This window comes from Melospiza georgiana, chromosome 12 (assembly GCF_028018845.1).
Source record: "Melospiza georgiana isolate bMelGeo1 chromosome 12, bMelGeo1.pri, whole genome shotgun sequence".
NCBI classification, from domain to species: Eukaryota; Metazoa; Chordata; class Aves; order Passeriformes; family Passerellidae; genus Melospiza; species Melospiza georgiana.
The window spans coordinates 6,811,938-6,830,073 of NC_080441.1; the positions used below are offsets into that span (position 1 = coordinate 6,811,938).

Here is an 18,136-nt window from a genome sequence, read left to right on the forward strand (position 1 = left end):
AAAGCTCCCCACTTCTTCCCAAGAGTTAAGACCTTCAGTATTTCCCACCTGCAGGCAGAAGCTTCTTTATTTCACTACAACTTCCTCTAGGTATAAACTAGGGACACATGTAACTTGTGTTCAAAAGTGTTTAGGTTTATTCTTCTTTATTCCTAGAGTTGTCACAGACCTGCAAGACAGCATTGCACGAGGAAAACAAGGTAAGTCTGCTGCAGATATTCATACCTGCTTGCATGTTAACTAGACTGGGTGGAAGTAAATTACAACAGATATTCTGGTTTTAAAAGAAAGCATTTAATCCCAGAAGAAAACAAGAATATGCTTATCTAAAAAAGTGCAGAAACAGCAAAACACATTTATTTTTCCATTTATTGGCACTTATTTGAAAAATAGCATAAATATTCAACAGAAAAGAGACAAGTTGACCCACACTCAGCTATTAAACCCCCCTATACTGATGTGTCTTCCAACAAAGACTGGAAGAGACACCAGGAGGTTCCTTCTTAAGAAATAAGCAAGATTAAAAAAAAAAAAAAAAAAGAGTCTTGCTGTCACCACATTAGAGTGGTGGCACAGCAACTCTTTGGCACAAACCTGAAACTGCAAAGCCAAACTTTGCCTCAGCAGAGAGAGCAAACAGAGCCCAGCACTCCCGAGTGCCTCTGCCAGGGACAAAGGGCAGCTGGGCACGGGCTGCAACCTGCAGGGTGATTATTACAATAATTTAAGAGGAATGATACCAGAAGTAAACCATGTTGTATGTTAACTAGAACAGAGTCAGACTATTAAATACATTCTATTTTCTCTCTACAATAAGGACACACAGAAATGGGTCACTGGCCCTCAGGTCACCAGGTCTTTGCACTCCGAGTCATCCCTTTCTCATTCTGTCAGTCAAAGCTTCATCCATGTGAATCTTTCACAGCAGAGTTCAGGGCAGGTTTTTCTCCTACTTGAGGAAGTTTCCATACTTTTCTCACTTTATGACACACTACAAAGATTTAGCATTTAAAAATAAAACATTTTGCTTCATTCTTAACCTCTCTGCAGAGGTTGGAAACCACACAGCACAGATGCACAGACATGTACAAAAAGGGACTCAGCTGGGGGAGTTCAGCTGCACAACCCCAGTGAGGCTGTCACTGCCAAATCCCAGACAGCTGTCCATGGGGGGGTCTGCACATTCTTCCTCCTGGTGGGGGAATTTCAGAGTTGAGATCAGGATGTCTCAACACATCAACTTTTCAAGCATCTCAGATTACCAGATTCCAGGCTTCCAATCAGTATCTGAAGTTTTCAACAGCAGAAATGACTTGATGTCATTGTTTGAGGAAGCAACATCAGAAAATTAAATACAGATTAAATATGTTTGATGGCCTCAGGCTGTAAAAAGGTATTCAAGATTCCTCACCGTATCTGTCATATATGAGGACAAATACTGACTTAAAGTAATGCATTTCTGAAGTACTAAATACTACAATCTCAAGATTTAATGCATTGTTCCAAATATTGTCACTATTTTTCCCTATTAAAAGACCTTTAACAGAGCATCTACCACTCCTATACACAATCTAAATGGGGAAGAAAAAGAAAGAAATGCCAGATACAAAACCCCAGAAGAATGTTCCACACCTAATTTAGATTTAGTCACAACAGCAGTCATGATCATGAATGAAATCCAACATATAAATCTGACAATTTACCAACTTGTTATTTTCTGACATCCACTGGAACACAAAATTTATTAAGAGCCAATCATAAGAGAACACAATAATATTAATAATAATCAATTTCCCCCCTTCAATATTCTCCTTTTCATATGAAGAAGGAAAAAAAATATAAAGATCTAACACTCTGGGAATAGAAACAATTAGTAAGCTGCTTCATTGCTTTTAGGCTGAGGACAAATGTGAGTTATCTGCTCCTCCACAGGCAGGGAGGACAGGGGCTGCTGGCAAGCCAAGTCTTCCACAAGCAGGACACAAGTCCAGGACACAAGGAGATCACACCACTGCAAACCTGCCTGCTGACTGACCTGGGCACCCAACGTGTCTGCAGCCCAAATGCTTCTGTACTGTAGTAAATGTCATACAAATCACTAGAAAGGTGAATTCCTCCTCAAGGAACTATTCTGGAAGTTTTCTAGAAGTAATGACATTGCTGGAAGTTCCTATGAGGAACAGAATGGGTCACACACAACAGAAAGTTGGGGCAATATCTGCCTGTTTCCTGGTGTCCAGCAGCAGATTCCTGCTCCTCAGTTCATTGGTAACTTGGCCATGAGATCCACGGGCAAAAACGGGGATCTGGAGTCAGAGAGTGACACTGGAGAGTCTGTGCTGGTGCCAGCTTCAGCTGGGGAGTCACAGGAGGAGCCTGCACTGCTCCTGTTGTCATCCAGGGCGTGCGAGGACAGACTGAAAACAGAGACACCAGGGCTGAGAAACGAGGCAGTGGCTCAGGAAAGTGCCCAAAACCAGCCCAAATCACCCCAAAGCCATCCTAAAGACACATGTGCAGCTCTGAAGGAGCAGCAAGCCCTGTGATACCCCTGCAGCCACACACAGCCACTTCCAGACTCACACAGGACACTCTGCCCTTGTTTTCCTTTGCTCACCCAAAATGGGGCACAGATCAGAAGTTCCAGACCAAAATCCACTCCAGCTTTACTCCATCCTCAAAGCCCTGGGCCAGCACAACAGCCTGAGGTCTTTGTGCCAAGAGAGCCAATGATAAATCATCCCTCTTCTATGGTACTATGTATTTCACAGGACACAAATTCATAACTACAGCTGATCTGTCATCAGTGATAGCAGCAGAGTGATTTTTTTAAAATTACCATCTCCTACACCAAGAGGCAGCAATTGAACCCAAACTGCTATCCCCACTGTAAACAGGATGTGCAAAAAAGATATGGTTTTAAACTACCTTTAAAACATCTATTTTGTTATTGCTACTCAAAGCTTCTACATGACTTGTACATCAGCTGAGAGGCAAAAAGACAGAAATACAGTGAACAACCCTTGACAGTTGTGTGGGCACACCCTATGTATGATAAACCTTTTGACTAAAACACTAGATCAAAATCCCTTGCTATTACCAAGCACTACAATTTTTAACAAAGTACTTTTTATCTCCTCCCAGCTCCTCTGACCCTCTGGGAAGGGTCAGACAGACTCATGTTCCTCTGTGACTAAGATCAAGGGAAAAGAAGAAAAACCCAGTTCATCCAAAAAGCATCAGCATTCACATTTGATTGCAATTTGAATCAGACTCCAAAAGCTGTCATCCCTGAGGTGTCTTTTCCTAAACATGCTCAACACCCCATGTTATCAGTCAGGCCTAGAAACTGCAGAATTGAAGGGAACATTGCTGCCTGCTCACTGTGATAATTTCAGTGCTGCAACATTATGAGGCATCTCTATTAAAAAAAGACAAAAACAAACACAAAAAACTTCAAGCATTCTCCCTGCTGGAAAAAAAGAGATTTGTAATGCTTTTGCTGAAGGGACAACAAAGAGATAAAGAGCACAGATTTACCATGCCCCAAGGTCCGCCTGATGTGCAGCCTCAGGGGTTAGCATGGTGGTGGATCCTTGGAATAATCTTTTTGGGTGATCTTCCATCTCTGTCACACCTTTGGGAAGAGATACCAAGTGGTAAAAATTACAACTCACCTAAACTAAAATCTGCTTTCAATGTACTTCTACAGAGCAAACAGAACAGGGGTTCAAACTAACAACGTTTCATATTATGAACATAGAATTTAGATGCTGAATTTTTAAAGACGGTCTATTTTCTGGATCCATTTTGTCCAAGCTGCAGTACAGTTTAGTGAATAATTAACTAAGGTTTAGATATCAGATATTTATTCTTCAGTAGTGAAGAATAATCCTTTTGTTTCAGTTTACCCAGCTATCACTTTGCTGACCAGCTTCACCAGAGTAGAAAAGCTGAAAATAAGGAAAAGGAACAAGCTCCAGAATGATCACAAAACTTTTCTATTGACTTTGATTTCCAAACACTGTGGAAGAGGAGGGGATAGATATGTGCTTAAAAAGGCTATGACAGAACTCTGATGAAAGGATTTTAAAAGTTGTCTCAGAGCCAGAGATGTTCTGTAACAGAGGTGAAGCTTGAAGATATAAAAACAGGTGCAATAAAATTTCCAGAAGTTAAACTTCAAGAAAAATGCAGAAAGACAGAGAAACATTTCCTAATAAAGCTGTAAGGTGCCTACCAGGCCTGTGCATCAGCTCTAGGTTTTCAAGAGTTATTTTTAATGTACAGTAGCTGTGTGCTTCAGTTAACCAGGACTTTCAAAGTTTTCTGTTTAAGTTAAGTATACCAATCAGTAGTTGTATTTATTGTTTTGTTAAGCAGGTTACATCAGATTTTTTTATCACATCTACATGACCACAGCAATGGGGAGGAATTAGAACAAAACAATTATTAGCTTTATGAAATAGAAAAATCTAATTTAATGATTTATCTGTTTCATTATGTGCAATATTCTATTTCTAGTTATTTTTTGAAGTATCAGCCAACTGGACAGAATTATGAAGAAAGCTATGGGAATTATTACATAACTAACAAGTTGGCCTGTTGTATTTGCCAAACCCAAATACTGCACCTTTTCTTTTCATTGATCCAAGAACACTTGGTCGAATGCAGTTAATGGGGCTCTGGCTTCTCCTGCTAAAAGAAGACAAATGCTGCACTGAGATCACCATTGAAACAGAAAGGTCGAAAAAACGAATCAAAAGATATTTAGAAAACAAACTACTGGGTGGAAACCACTAAGAAAATAGGCATTAAAACAGCTTATCAAAAAAAAGATCTTTTTTTTTCCCCCTCTGAAGATAGGCCAGGAAGGACAGAAGTGAGCAGGAAATGTTTAATTACATTATTTCACAACTGGAGCAGTCAAAAAGATCTCATCCAGGCACTGACTACATCTCAGTTTACAGGCTGAACTGTGAGGGCCTAGTAAAATTTAATTGTATGCCCACATGACTCAAAGGAGTAACAAACCCTAAATCTGTTTGTTTCCTTTCCCTCAGAATTCAATTACTAAAGATGTGAATGAGAGCAATATAGAGACTGCATTGGCAAGACAGATGCCACAATGCTATGACATGAGATTTTGACAAATGTTTTACAACACTGTAAAATCTAAACTCTGCATGAGTATATGAAACTGTGTTTGTGCTCAGAAATCAATTATGGATGCAACAAATTCTGGTATTTCAAATGCCTGCTATGAACAAGCTTTGTTAATTTTCTAGCATTGCTATGATCTGGTGACCTACCTTGAAAATCTTCTTGTTGGACTTGGGCTGGGACTTGGAGGCAACCCAGTGCTGCTCACCAGACTTTGCAAAGATGGTGAGAAACATTGCTGAGAGGAAAAGAGTTTGTGTTATTATAAATACTGTATCACTCACATGTGGTAACAATTGATGCTTAACTGCAGAGAAATAAATAACCCAGTAACAAATTCAGCAGCCAGTCATTGGCTATACTGAAACATCACTTTTTGCTACTGAGAAAAAAAAATTAAAATTGGACAGATTCCATTTTCATGCAGATGTATTTCACTGTACTCTGGTTAAACAAACTTATTTGGCTTTTATTAACCACAGCACAACAGCTGAACACTCCACAGAAATTCCCATCCACAACATGAGCAGCTGGTATTTTCTGGTTTGGGGTTTTAGGGGGTTTTATTTACTCTCTAGTTTCTTGTTTGCAACTGAGGTAGAAAGGAGCAGGTGGCTTAATCTTTTGCTACTAATTTGGTTGAATTTATTTAGCTATACTTAAGATAAAACCATTATTACCACATTTTGCTCACCTTCCCTATTCCTCGTGTAGGTGAAGGAGCTGGAGAAACTGGAACAAAGTCTACTTGCTTTGGTGATAGTGATTTTTCAAAATCATTGTCACTCTGTAAACAGTACACATAATTAATCTCACAGGCAGGTACCTTAACAAAAAGAGGACTGATTGGTGTGAAATCCCAAAGTTATCCTCTATCATATCAACAATTATTAGGCAGCCATTTATGAGCTTATGCTTAACAAAAACAAAAAGGCCTTAAACATTACATGGAGACTATCAGAACATGGAAGAAAATTTGAACGGGCAGACATCTATGCAATTTCCTTTTGACACAGCAGCCCAAGGAACCCTCATGTACCTTGAACAGTTGATAATTCTATGCCTTGTTAGTGTGATAAATTGCTGATCAAAAGCAGTACTATGATAACAACTTAACTGGAGGTCAAACTATCAAAGGAAATGTTGACATGAGAGAGTCTCTAGTGTCCTGATACTGATGATAGAAACACAAATTAAAGCATGAATGCATTACCAGGCTCAAGCTCTCCTCCCATGAGTGGCTCATCTGCATTGCTACTTGCACTTCTCTATAAAGAAGAAAAGAAATGTATTGTGCTGGGCCCACAGATGGCTGCAGTGACTGCTCTGCTTTGTTTTAGTGCTCACCTTTCACGAACGGTTTCCCTGTTCAGCAAATTCATTCCTTCCTCCTAAAAGATCAGCACACGAAGAAGTAAGGTCAAAAAAACCCCTCTTTGTCTAGCAAATCAGAAAAGCTGTGGTTTCATTTCCCTTTGGCATGTGGAAAATTTAATTCAACTCGGTTAAGCAACAATAACCTCAAGTTCTCATCCATGGAGAGAAGTGAGGAGAGGATGAGAAAGAGATGTAGTGGAGACCCCATCATGTAAGAAGTGCTTATGTGAGCTGGTTGTTTCCCAAGCTGCTTTATTTTCATTACTAACCAAGAAGTAGCTACCAAACTGAATAATGATAGTATGAACCAGAAATTCTGCACATGTCAGTGTGTCTTTATGCAGTCCTGAGTAATTTCATTTTACAAAGGGGATGCTAGCACAGATAAACCTCAAAAACATGGCTGGATTCTTACCTGACCCTATGGATTAGTGACTAACTAGACACTTGTCAGCATCTCATTTGCAATACACTGCACTGCACACAATGAATTCAGGGGTCAGTGAGGGTATTTTTCTTTAAAAAAATCCATAAAATATTATTAAAATGGATCAAATATATAAAATTAAACTAAACATTATCAGTAAGTACAAACATGACTCAATCTCCTCTTAGGCAGAGACCATTCCTTAAAATTAACTGAATGCTACCCAGTTTGCTCAGTGAATGAGTAGGTTCCCTAATTCAAAGTAAAAGTTCAAGTAAACATCTTCACAATCCTCATCATAAGTAGGAAGAGTCTAACTTCTCCACCTGTGTGATAATTTGCTCAGATTTGAAAGAGATCAGAAGTGAATCACACAGGTTCTCAGTGAGTATACAGGACATGGAATTAATTCCAACTAGTGAATCTAAAGCTCAAACACAAATTAGGAAATTACACTGTTTGCTTCAATAAATGAAAGACACAAACATGAATGCAGAAACATTTTCCAGAAGATTGAATTATCAAATTTTACTTCAGGTAACAGAGCAGAGCCACAAGAGTTCATTCCTTTGCTCTTAGCATATTTCTCATTATATCTTCCTGCTCACTGCAGGGGGGTTGGACCAGATGACCTTTAAAGGTCTCTTTCAACCCAAACTAATTTATGATTCTATGATATTTACATATTAATCCTAAGCATTTTTATATTGATAAAAGAGCTGTACAACAGACCTGAGTGCTTCAGAGTCTACTCAAGCCAGTAAATTATTTACATAATGAAAGCAAGCAGTTATTCTCTTCAGGATTACTGTGCAACTACCTTAAATAACTGAGGTAGGAAGCAGAAGTGCCTTCCACCACTCAGGCACCGTCCCCTAAAAATGCTGCCTGAAGCATTAAATTGTTTTCTTAACTTTTGACCCTGTAAAAATCAAGCCTGTCCATTGAAAACTAGCCAGCTAAAAAAAATTTTAAAAAAATTAAGCACTATCAAGCCAATTTTATAACCATTTTACTGTGAAAAGTGGAGATATAAAATGAAGGAGACACAAGATTTGGAGCTTGTTGATTTTAAAGTAGAGCCCTCAGCCTGTGGTGTGCTGGCTGGGGCAGAGCTATTTGAGCCTGCTCAGATATTCCCCACAGCACCCCCCTGCCCGAGTGTTTGCTCTGCTGCCCTTCCCCCTCCGCTCCTGCTGTGACAGCACAAGTACAGGGATCTGGATAAGAAAATTATACAGATGAAAAATAGCCCAGCCAGAAGAGTACAGACTATTTTTCAGCCAGAGTGCTTCCTTATCCTGCTCATTTTCTGGCTGCACAAGAGTCCTGTGCCAACACAAGTTAAGGAACACTTTGTTATTGGCCCCGAATATTTATGCTGGCACTGCTGCCAGAAACTTGGTGAAACTTTACCCTAAGGGTTTACATTAAAGGTTTCCTTTCTAAAATGCCCATTTTAAGAATCCTCTCTCTGCTTAAATCTTCTCCTTGCTGTAAGATGCATTTTGCTTCATGAAACGTGGAACTGGGCAGGCAGTTTGCAAATAAAATCTCCAGCCAGCTGAAGGACATTAAACATTGACTGCAAAAAACCCCAGTCACCTATAAAAAATTCATTTAGAAGAATCTGTGCTTACTTGTTTGATTTGATGAAGACGGCTGCTAGGAATCCGGATAGGAGATGATGGCACAAACTGCAAAACAAAGGCACACACAACTGAAAGTACAGCAGAAGGGAGGGCAAGGTGCCACAGAAATGTCAGTAAACTAGTGTTTCCCCAAACTAAAATTTAAAAACTAACTTTAAAAAACCCCATGTCACTTACAACATTCTCCGTGTATATATAACCTACATTACTTGCAAGAATGTTGCATTCTTGCATGTTAATATGTATTTCCACATTATACTGCTTTGTAAGCTCACAGATGCTAATTGGTATCAGCCTGGCTTCCATTCCATTTCCAGGCAACCAGAACTGACAGCTTTCCCCACAGAATGGAGCTGCTTTTCATTAGCACACTCTCACCCCTAGTATGCATGTTGGCATATGTATTTTCCTTTATGTGACTCAGAATATTTATTTTCATTTAAGTGGTCCAGAAAGCTCCCCAATAGATCCTTTAAAATACAAAGCCAAACCAACAAATTGTACATAAAGGTTCCTGGATTGTTGTCTGCTTATAAATGAGTACTTTGACAGGTGAAAAAAATCAGCCATTAGAAGGCTAACAAAGAGTTAAACACTTTCTTTATGGTTTCTCAAGAGCTTCACCAATTTGGGTGAAATCAGAGAAGACGTCACTAAAAATGGCCTTCTGTTAATGTTGACAGTTTTGCATCAAGATCTCACTGGAATGCTATGATCTAAAACTACACACCCCAAACCGAGTAATTTAAAGTGATTATTTTCTCAAAATATCATTTTCTTTCATAAATTTCCCACCCCTCCCATTGTCTGCCCTCAGTTTATTTATGTCATAGCCATTCAGGGAACAAAAATTCTAAACTGAAGCCTTGAATAGAGGTTTAGCTTCTCTGTAAGATGACAATCCTTCCAAAAAATAAGGCGTCTTTTCAGAATGGATGTGTTCAGCAAGTAAGGCTTGCATTATTATAGGTGTTTTTATACTTCATTCATTATAAGGTTTCATCTGCTTCACAAAACATTACTGGAGCTCTTCATCATGCTGAAGCTGGAGACAAACACTCAGTTAACTCTTACTGCACCATTTTCCAAGCAGTGCCATGGAGAATACAAGGATTTTGCTGCCTGACAGGGTGAGTTAGCACAGACTATTAATGCTTCATACACCCAGAACCCTCCTTCTAAAAAAACAAACATGAGGACATCACACCCTGCTTCTCACAAAAGAATTCAGCCTATCAGGCTCACACAGAGGATGACTAAATTTCTGCCAGAATTCAGTCATCATAACACATATTACTAAAGTCTAACAACTATAATATCTAGGTTTGCTACTTTTAAAGTCCAGTTTAGGTCAGCTTTACTATTATACTGGGTTCCCAAAATCCTGTGCACCTAATAAAAATTCCTCCAAGCTGCACCAGCCAATGCAGACCTTGAGCTGACCTTGATTCTCACACACAGAAAAAGATCTGGACAATAGTGCATTCCTGCCTATTCACTCTGTCATTCCACAGTAGAAATGCATTTGTTCCACTCATTATATTCTAATTTTATAACTGTGATCCACATACTTTAAGGTTTGACATTAACAGAATATGTAAAAAACCAGTGGCTTGCAGTATAAAACAAACAATATAAAAAGACAATGAAGTGTTCCTCTGCAGGGTCTGATGCACTAACACAGCTCTGAGGATCCCACATCTCGTTTCCAACAAGTCATCATCCTTGCTTGGTCAGTGTGTAAAACTCACTTCTGCCCTGTTTGCATCCTTTGATTGTGGAAAGAAACCTCAGTCACTTTCAAAGGCTACCTGCTAAACTGAACCCATATATTACAATTATGCTACTCAAATCCCCATTGTTTTAGGAGAGCAAAAAGCTTATTAAAAACATTACAAACTAATATACTTTGACCTTTCCCCCAGTATAATGTGCCAGGTGCTGTGCTCCAGAGCAGGTAAAGTTCCAGAGGTGCCAGGCTGGCAGCAGGCACTGCCCAGGTGAGCAGGGACTGCCCCAGTGCCCGTGCCCTGCCCTGCAGTGCCCTCTGCCTCCTGCAGCACAGCCACTTGAACCCAGCAGGGAAAATACCCAGATTAAAAAAAAAAAAAAATAGAAAAAATTTAACATCAGCTTCTGCTGAAATAGCACCTAAACATCTAACCACAGACTCTGCTTAAGCAACAAAACAAAAACCCCAGCCTGCAAAACAAATCAAAAAAACCATCAAAACATTTACTCATTGGTATCTCCTGGAAGAAAATAAACTGCAGATACTGCAGAGCCTGGTTAACCCCTCCTTGGCAATTACATGTAGTGTCAGAAAACTGCAGATCAAGCCCCAGCCCAAAAAGCAGCACTGCCCTTGCAGCCATCATTATAAACCAGCTGAAGTTTGAGACTTGGAGAAGCCACTCAAAACCAGATTGTGGAATTCAGCTGAGCAACTGGGACAGCATTGAAGCTGGAGCTGATGGTGTATGACCCCCAGTTACCACAGATTTTAGCAACTCCTGTTGTTCCCCTGACAGGGAACACCACACAAATTAGACAAACACTAATCAACTTTTTTTCTATGAAAAAAACAGAATATAAAATTTAAGCTGTATTTGTAATACTTGTAATAAAGAAGTTTCAGTTGCTTACTGAATCTTTTAACCCTCTTAGAGTTTACACTGCAGTAAAACTTGGATTAGTTTTCTTAAATACAAAGAAGAGGGGTTTTAAATACACTTCATCACCTTCTTATGTAAAATTTAACTTACAAAAGTAGATGTGATCTAACTCCTTAGAATATCTCTAACATCATAAAACTAAATGTACTTTTTTGCTATAGGAAGAATACCAGGGAAGGTTGCTTAGGGTCCTTGATGCTGAAAGTTTAATTCTATCACAAAATCATTTATCTGTGGATGATCCTGGTTTAAGGCCACAGAAGGATGAGAATCTCTAAGATCCTTTCCAATTCCATCCTCCCTGACATACCCAACAGAACCATAACCCAGATCAAAACTCAAAGGAGCATTCCAAAGCAGACACAGCACTGATCTAGCAGTCAGTGGGGAACTTGATTTTCATGTAAGTAAAATTTCATGTATTTTGCCACCACCTGGTTAGCTGGGAGGGAAGAAAAAGAACACTTTTCAATAACATTAGTGTGAGGGGAAGGTTTAGAAACATCATCCCATGAAGATGGAAACACTGCTTAACTCCAGGAGACTGCACCATTTATGAGGGCAGGCAGAAGAGCAGCCCATCAGTGAATTAGCTCCTGCTTCCTAGCAAGTTCTGGGCAAGGCATCCTGAATTAGCATATTTTTAGCCCAACAACTGAGGATCTTCAGGAATAAACACAATAAACTGAGCTTTTGCCTTTGTTTGTTTCTCCTCTTGCCTGACCACAAGCCCAAACTGATTTATAGTAAATTGCTGTCCTAAAAATATGAAGAAAGAGACTTGATTAAGAAATCTTGACCATAACACTTTCTTTCAGTTTTTTCATGCCAGCAGGAGAAAGGCTTTTCCACCAATCTTTTCTTATACATAACTGTTCTGGTTCTGTTACAACCTTGCTGAAATATTTGTCTGTAGTTTTTTTGTTAAGCATCAGAAATCATTTAAGACACTGATTACTGTTAACAGTACAGTTATATAATCAGTTTTCTTAGCAAGCTACCTTTCTTACTCTACCTTGGAACATCTGTTTTACAAGCAAAGTTATGATCACAATGAAATGCAAGCTTTCTCCAAGCCCAATGATCTATAGGTAACATTTCATTCCAGCTACAGCATATGAATGTCACAGTCTAGAAAGCAGTGTGGTATTGGTTTCACAGGCTGCAGTCTAATTTTGTTTATTGCTGCTTGCACAGCTCTGCCTGGCAGCTGTGGGTGCTGCAGGGGTTCCTCACCAGGCTGTGCCGATTCATGACCGTGGTGCTGTTCCTGCGGGTGCGCAGCACGCTGCCCTGGAACACCTGCGAGTTGTCACTGCAAAGAGAAAATCCCAAAATCAGTGTCAAAGCCATTTCCTCCCTAGCAAAGAGCCCCTCTTCACACCAGCCCACTTCCCAGGGCTGTGACAGCTCTCCTGTGGAGACAAAGCACTCCAGAGACAGGCAGGTGAGAACTCTTTCAGCTTGTTGGCAGAGAGTGCAAATCAACTCGTTCATCCTCCAATTCCCAGCTACTTCAATTAATGATTTCAATTAATCATTTTGTGTCTTCAGAATAATTGAAGAATTGTTTAGACTGTGAGGATTTATTGTGTTTGGAAAGGCTGCTATTTGTATATTGCTTCAGATGTCATTCAACAGAACAAATGTATCAATGGCTTGTAAGCAGTAACTGAAACAAGCTTCGATCCCACAGATAAAACAGAATTAAAAAATACAGCATCTTGATAAATCTTATCACTACAAACATTTAATATCTTCTGAACATTTTTCCAGCAGAAGTTAAATTAAACTTATAGTAAACCCAGTTTTTAAGGCCCCACAGCAGTGAATCCATTGAAATGGTATAGGATTATTTATTTGACACAAAATGAACTTCTTTCTCAAGGCAATTTCAGTTCTATTGATTCCTAAAGCAAGTTTTACTGGTCATGTCATCATCAATGTTATCAACAGCCAATGATCAGGACTTAATGAATGCAACTGCAGAAATAAACTTTTTTTCTAGCAACCATAAAAAAATGTTGAGCCACAACCCTACAATCCCCAAAAATCAATGAGGAACTGCAAAGGTGAACAAATCCAAATGTAAGACTGTAATAAGATTCAAATTACAAGAATTCACATTCTATCTTTCTGTTTCAGCTGCTCACTTGGGATGAACAAAAGCCCCCCAAAATACAATTTCTTTAAAACTAACCTGACCAACAGCACTACGGTAAGGACTGATAATCCTACTGCACTTCCATGACACACCATTGTCAGAATCCTCTAGTTTAAAACACACCAGTTGACACATAAGTTTTAGACAGCTTTTATGTAGCTGCAAATAAAAAACAAATAAATCTTATGCTGTGAAATAAAAGCCAACAGCAACTGGCATAAGCACTGTACTTCCTGCCAAGAAAAATGCATAGGCTCTACTTCTCCAAAATGTCAAGTACATAGGATCAGACATCACTTCCAATGTTCCAAGAAGTTTCACTCAGCTCACACCCACGGGAGATCAAACAGCTGCCATGTGACAGAGGTGGAAGAGGAGAAGCTGAAGGGACCCATGACATGATGTTTAGAGATGAGTTTTGGCTGAGGCCACCAGCCACAATTCCTTTCAGTGGAAGTGCACTGGCTGGCATGCAAACACAGGACAAACAGCTCATCCTGAAATCCAGGGCCTGAGTCAAGAAAACAGGCTGGAACAATCCTGTCCCACATTACCACAGCCTGAGTCCAATACTCAGTGCTAACTAGCAGAGAGGGAGAGAAAAAAAGACCTACAAATAATCCTATCTTTAATCTCCCTTGCAAAAACACCAGGACTGGACAGATCTCAGACTTACTTTTCACAGAAAACTACAGTTCCCATTAAAAATCAATTTTATTTGGCACAAAAACAAGAGTTAAAAGTTCTGTGAAATGTAACTTTTGTGATCTAAAATATTCCACTTATAACTGTTCTCTGGATCTATGGCAACTCATTTTCCAAATTCCCTACTAAAAAAATGAGGAAGTCAAAACAAGAGGCAGAGGAGAAAAAGCAAGCTGTGTGAGAGCAAGAGCTTTTGTTTCAGTTTACCCAACAAAGCCATTCTGGGAAAAACTGAAGTTTCTTGCCAAGAGCTGCAATCTTGCAAAAACAGTATTCTGGTGGAAAATTCCAAACTAACAGGCAAACCACTGCAACCACCTCAGATTAGTTCAATGGCATTTCAGTTTTATTTGTATGAACACCTAACCCACAGTGTATGCACAGTGCCAAGGCAAGAGCTCAGGCTTACCCATCTATCTGCCCAAACCCTGAACTAAATAATTTTTTGGGGATTTTTTTAAGAGTCAAGGGTCTTTCAATTTCCAATTTACAAAAGGCTGAGATTATAAAAATGTCTTGTCTCAGTTACACAATTAGTTTACCTGCTCAGAAACCTCCCAGGGGAGAGTGGCCATACATAACCCTTCCATACTGCATCAAAATATAAAATGGGAGTTTCATTGTGATTATGTAAAAGAATCAAATTTACATTAACTTGACATTAATTCACGATAGAATAAAAAGCAGTATTTCATCTGAACTGTCAGGCACTGTTAACCATTTTGGTAAAAGAGGTATGTGAGATTTGTTCATCTCTTGATATCCAGTTCCTTACAGAAACAGAAAAGGGGGAAAAAATCAATCCACCAGGAAGCACTTATCATTTAATATACTAGAGTTTATGAAACTTATTGTCAATATGCTCTCCCCAAATGCAGACACGCCACCAACAGCACATGGACCACCTTACAGCTGGATGGAAGCCACACCATGTGGCAGATGGGGCATCTCCCAGCTTCTCAACAGCCCAGAGGGGATAAGCAACAGCCCTTTGGGTTATAAACTTACCCAAACAAAACTGTACTACAAGAAACCCTACCTGTCTGAAAGCTTTCACCTGCCCTTGCCTGCCCTGCCACTTTGTGTCCTGTCGGCTGAAGAGAGCCAGAGCTGGCAAACACCCAACCCTCCTGCAAACAGACCTGCCACAGGCTGGTGGCAACATCCACCACGACTGTCCTCACAGCACACGGTATTTGTCCCGGTAATGCATACTACAGAAATTAGTACCAGCCAGGAAAATGCCTGGCCACCTGACACACTGCTTCACACTAAATGCAAAACTTACGTCAAGGTCCCGTGAAATAACCTTCCTGACCAAATTTGCCTGATTGTTCCGAAAGCATTTACTGTTGTAATCATACACACAGCAGTGATTTATTTTGCTCAGACCCGATCATCGCGATTGTTATTCGATGCATAAGAACAGCCACAACTCTGACGTTGCGAACGGTGTTCTGTAACACACAGCAGCCCTTGGTGAAAACAAAGCGTTCCAGTAAAACCAAATCCCGTCTTCCCGGGCTCCCTCGCACCCCTCCATACGTTGGTGTGTTCCCCAAATCCCTCCCAGCCCGGGACAGCGCTCAGGATCCCGCTTTTCCCCGCGGCGCCGCGGAGCATCCCCGGAGCCCCCGCACGGCCGGGCCGGGCCGGGATCCCCCCGGGCCCCTCACCTGAGCCCGTGGATGAGCGGGGCGCTGTTCGACCGCCTCAGGCCGCCGCCGTCGCCCGGGGCCGCGGCGCTCCCCGGCGGCAGCTCCAGGTCCAGCTCCATCTTCTCCTGAGCCATCGCGGCGGCTCCGGCTCCTCCCGCTCCGCCCATCCGCGGCCTCAAGCCGCCGCTGCCCCGGCCCTGCCGAGCCCGCGGGCGGGGGGGCTGCCGCAGCAGCGAGGCCGCATCCCGGGGCTCCGGGGCCGGCCCGTGCCCGCTGTTCCCGCTGATTCCCGCAGCCCCCGCGGCCCCGCGGGCCCCGGGCCGCTCTCCCCGCCCGGCCCCAGCGCAGGCGGGCCCGGCCGCAGGGCGCAGGCGCAGCGCTCGGGCCGCGGCCGCTCGGGCACGGCTCCGTGAGGGGACAGACGGGAGGGGAGCTCGTCCTACAGAGCTCTGCGGCCAGGGCACGCCGCGCTGATCAGACCGGAGCGTGTTCGTCCCGCAGAGCTCTGCGGCCAGGGCACACCGCGCTGATCGGACCGGAGCGTGTTCGTCCCGCAGAGCTCTGCGGCCAGGGCACACCGCGCTGATCGGACCGGAGCGTGTTCGTCCCGCAGAGCTCTGCGGCCAGGGCACACCGCGCTGATCGGACCGGAGCGTGTTCGTCCCGCAGAGCTCTGCGGCCAGGGCACACCGCGCTGATCGGACCGGAGCGTGTTCGTCCCGCAGAGCTCTGCGGCCAGGGGACACCGCTCTGATCGCACCGTAGCGTGCTCGTCCCGCAGAGCTCTGCGGCTAGGGCACACCGCGCTGGTCGCTACACAGCGAAAATATCGTACCGAGCTGTTCTCGCTCGCAGAAATACCAGCGGGTGGTTCTGTGCAGGCCTAGATAGCTCCACGAATAAAGAATTAAACCAAACGTTTTCAGAATACTTTAATAGCTACGTGTGGCCCTAGTTTATACCTAGAGAAATCGTGGCGAAATAGGTTGGAAGGGCAGTGCCACACTGGCTGGTGGACAGTGCTCAGGCTGCTAACTTGGGAAGTGGAAATCTGGTTTGCCTTAACAGGGCATTAACCGTAGAATCATGGAATGGTTTGGATCGGAAGGGACCTTAAAAACCATTTTGATCCATCCCCTGCCATGGGCAGGGACACCTTCCACCATCCCAGGTTGCTCCAAGCCCTGTCCAAACCAGCCTTGGACACTTACCGGGACAACTTCCTCCTAATATCCTATCTAAACCCACTCGCTTTTGATTTGAAGCCATTCCCCCTTGTCCTGTCAACCCAGGCCCTTGTAAATAATCTCTTTCCATCTTTCTTGTAAATTTCCTTCAAGTACCAGAAGGCCACAATTAGGTCATCCCAAAGCTTCTCCAGTTTGAACAATCCCACTTGTCCCAGCCTTTCCTCATACAAGAGGTGCTCCATCCCTTCATCTGTTTATAGTGAGAGTTTCAGGCAGTCTTTAGGAGCAGAAATAACCAGAGAAAGAGGGTAGATTATGGAAAGCTAAAACATTTTTTCGTGGGCTCCTAATTTATCTAAGGCTGATGGCATTTTGTGACTATGGCTGTGTTTATTTCACCCACAGGGGTATTTTCCTGACACTATTAAATACCCCCCACATCATCACCCACTTCATGCCCACCAGTCCCTCTGCATCACTGTACTCACATATCTCATTCTTTCAGTCTCTGTTGCCCCACTATGAATATCCATCCTTCACCCTCCCAAGGCTCTTTTTTAATATGTTCTCTCCTTTCTTAACCCTCTTGCCATGGTGTTATCTAACTCAAAAACTTCAGATTTCCTCATTTCAATAGTTCTGTTCCACAGCACAACTTTCCCTCATTACCCTCCTCAGCCCTTTGAGGGTCAGCCTGACACTTTTCTTTTTACAGCTATTCCCATTAAAGTTCTCTTGGCTACAGTAAATCCTGGTCAGAGAGCAGGATGATCTGCCTGGCACTGGAAAATTTGAGAACATGGAGCAGATGTTTTTGAGCTCTCAGCCACATTTTGGATATTGTTGGCTTTTTCCTTAACAGTATCCTGCTACATGGCATTTGAAGCTGTTTGCTGCCCTTAGTGGCAAGGACATAATATAATAACTCCACAATAAAAATAAATAGCAAAATCCACATAGTTTAGTGCTGTAGTCAGATCCTGCAGGTGGCTTTTGTATTAAGAGAACCAGCATACTTGTGAGTAGATTTCAATTCAGAGCTAGAAGTTTTGCTAGGAACTTTCACCTGAATTGCCTTTTAGGCAATTCTAGCCATGGAAAATGAAGGTATGGAAGCTGTTCCAA

The 18,136-nt window shown here is 42.0% G+C and overlaps 1 protein-coding gene across 2 annotated transcripts; it reads right to left on the reverse strand.

Annotated features, from left to right (window-relative positions):
- Positions 1–2,001: 2,001 nt before the first annotated feature.
- LOC131088483 (P2R1A-PPP2R2A-interacting phosphatase regulator 1) lies at positions 2,002–16,010 on the reverse strand. Of its 2 annotated transcripts, none has more exons than XM_058032588.1 (10): positions 15,840–16,010; positions 12,531–12,609; positions 8,608–8,664; positions 6,511–6,554; positions 6,377–6,431; positions 5,858–5,950; positions 5,313–5,401; positions 4,634–4,695; positions 3,541–3,637; positions 2,002–2,417 (listed from the first exon to the last, which is right to left on the reverse strand). In XM_058032588.1, exons 1-10 carry the CDS (start codon positions 15,986–15,988, stop codon positions 2,258–2,260), a joined length of 885 nt encoding a protein of 294 aa, XP_057888571.1. In that variant the 5' UTR covers positions 15,989–16,010; the 3' UTR covers positions 2,002–2,257. The 2 variants fall into 2 exon arrangements, with proteins under 2 accessions (XP_057888571.1, XP_057888570.1); XM_058032587.1 differs by having other exon boundaries at positions 4,634–4,698.
- Positions 16,011–18,136: the final 2,126 nt, after the last annotated feature.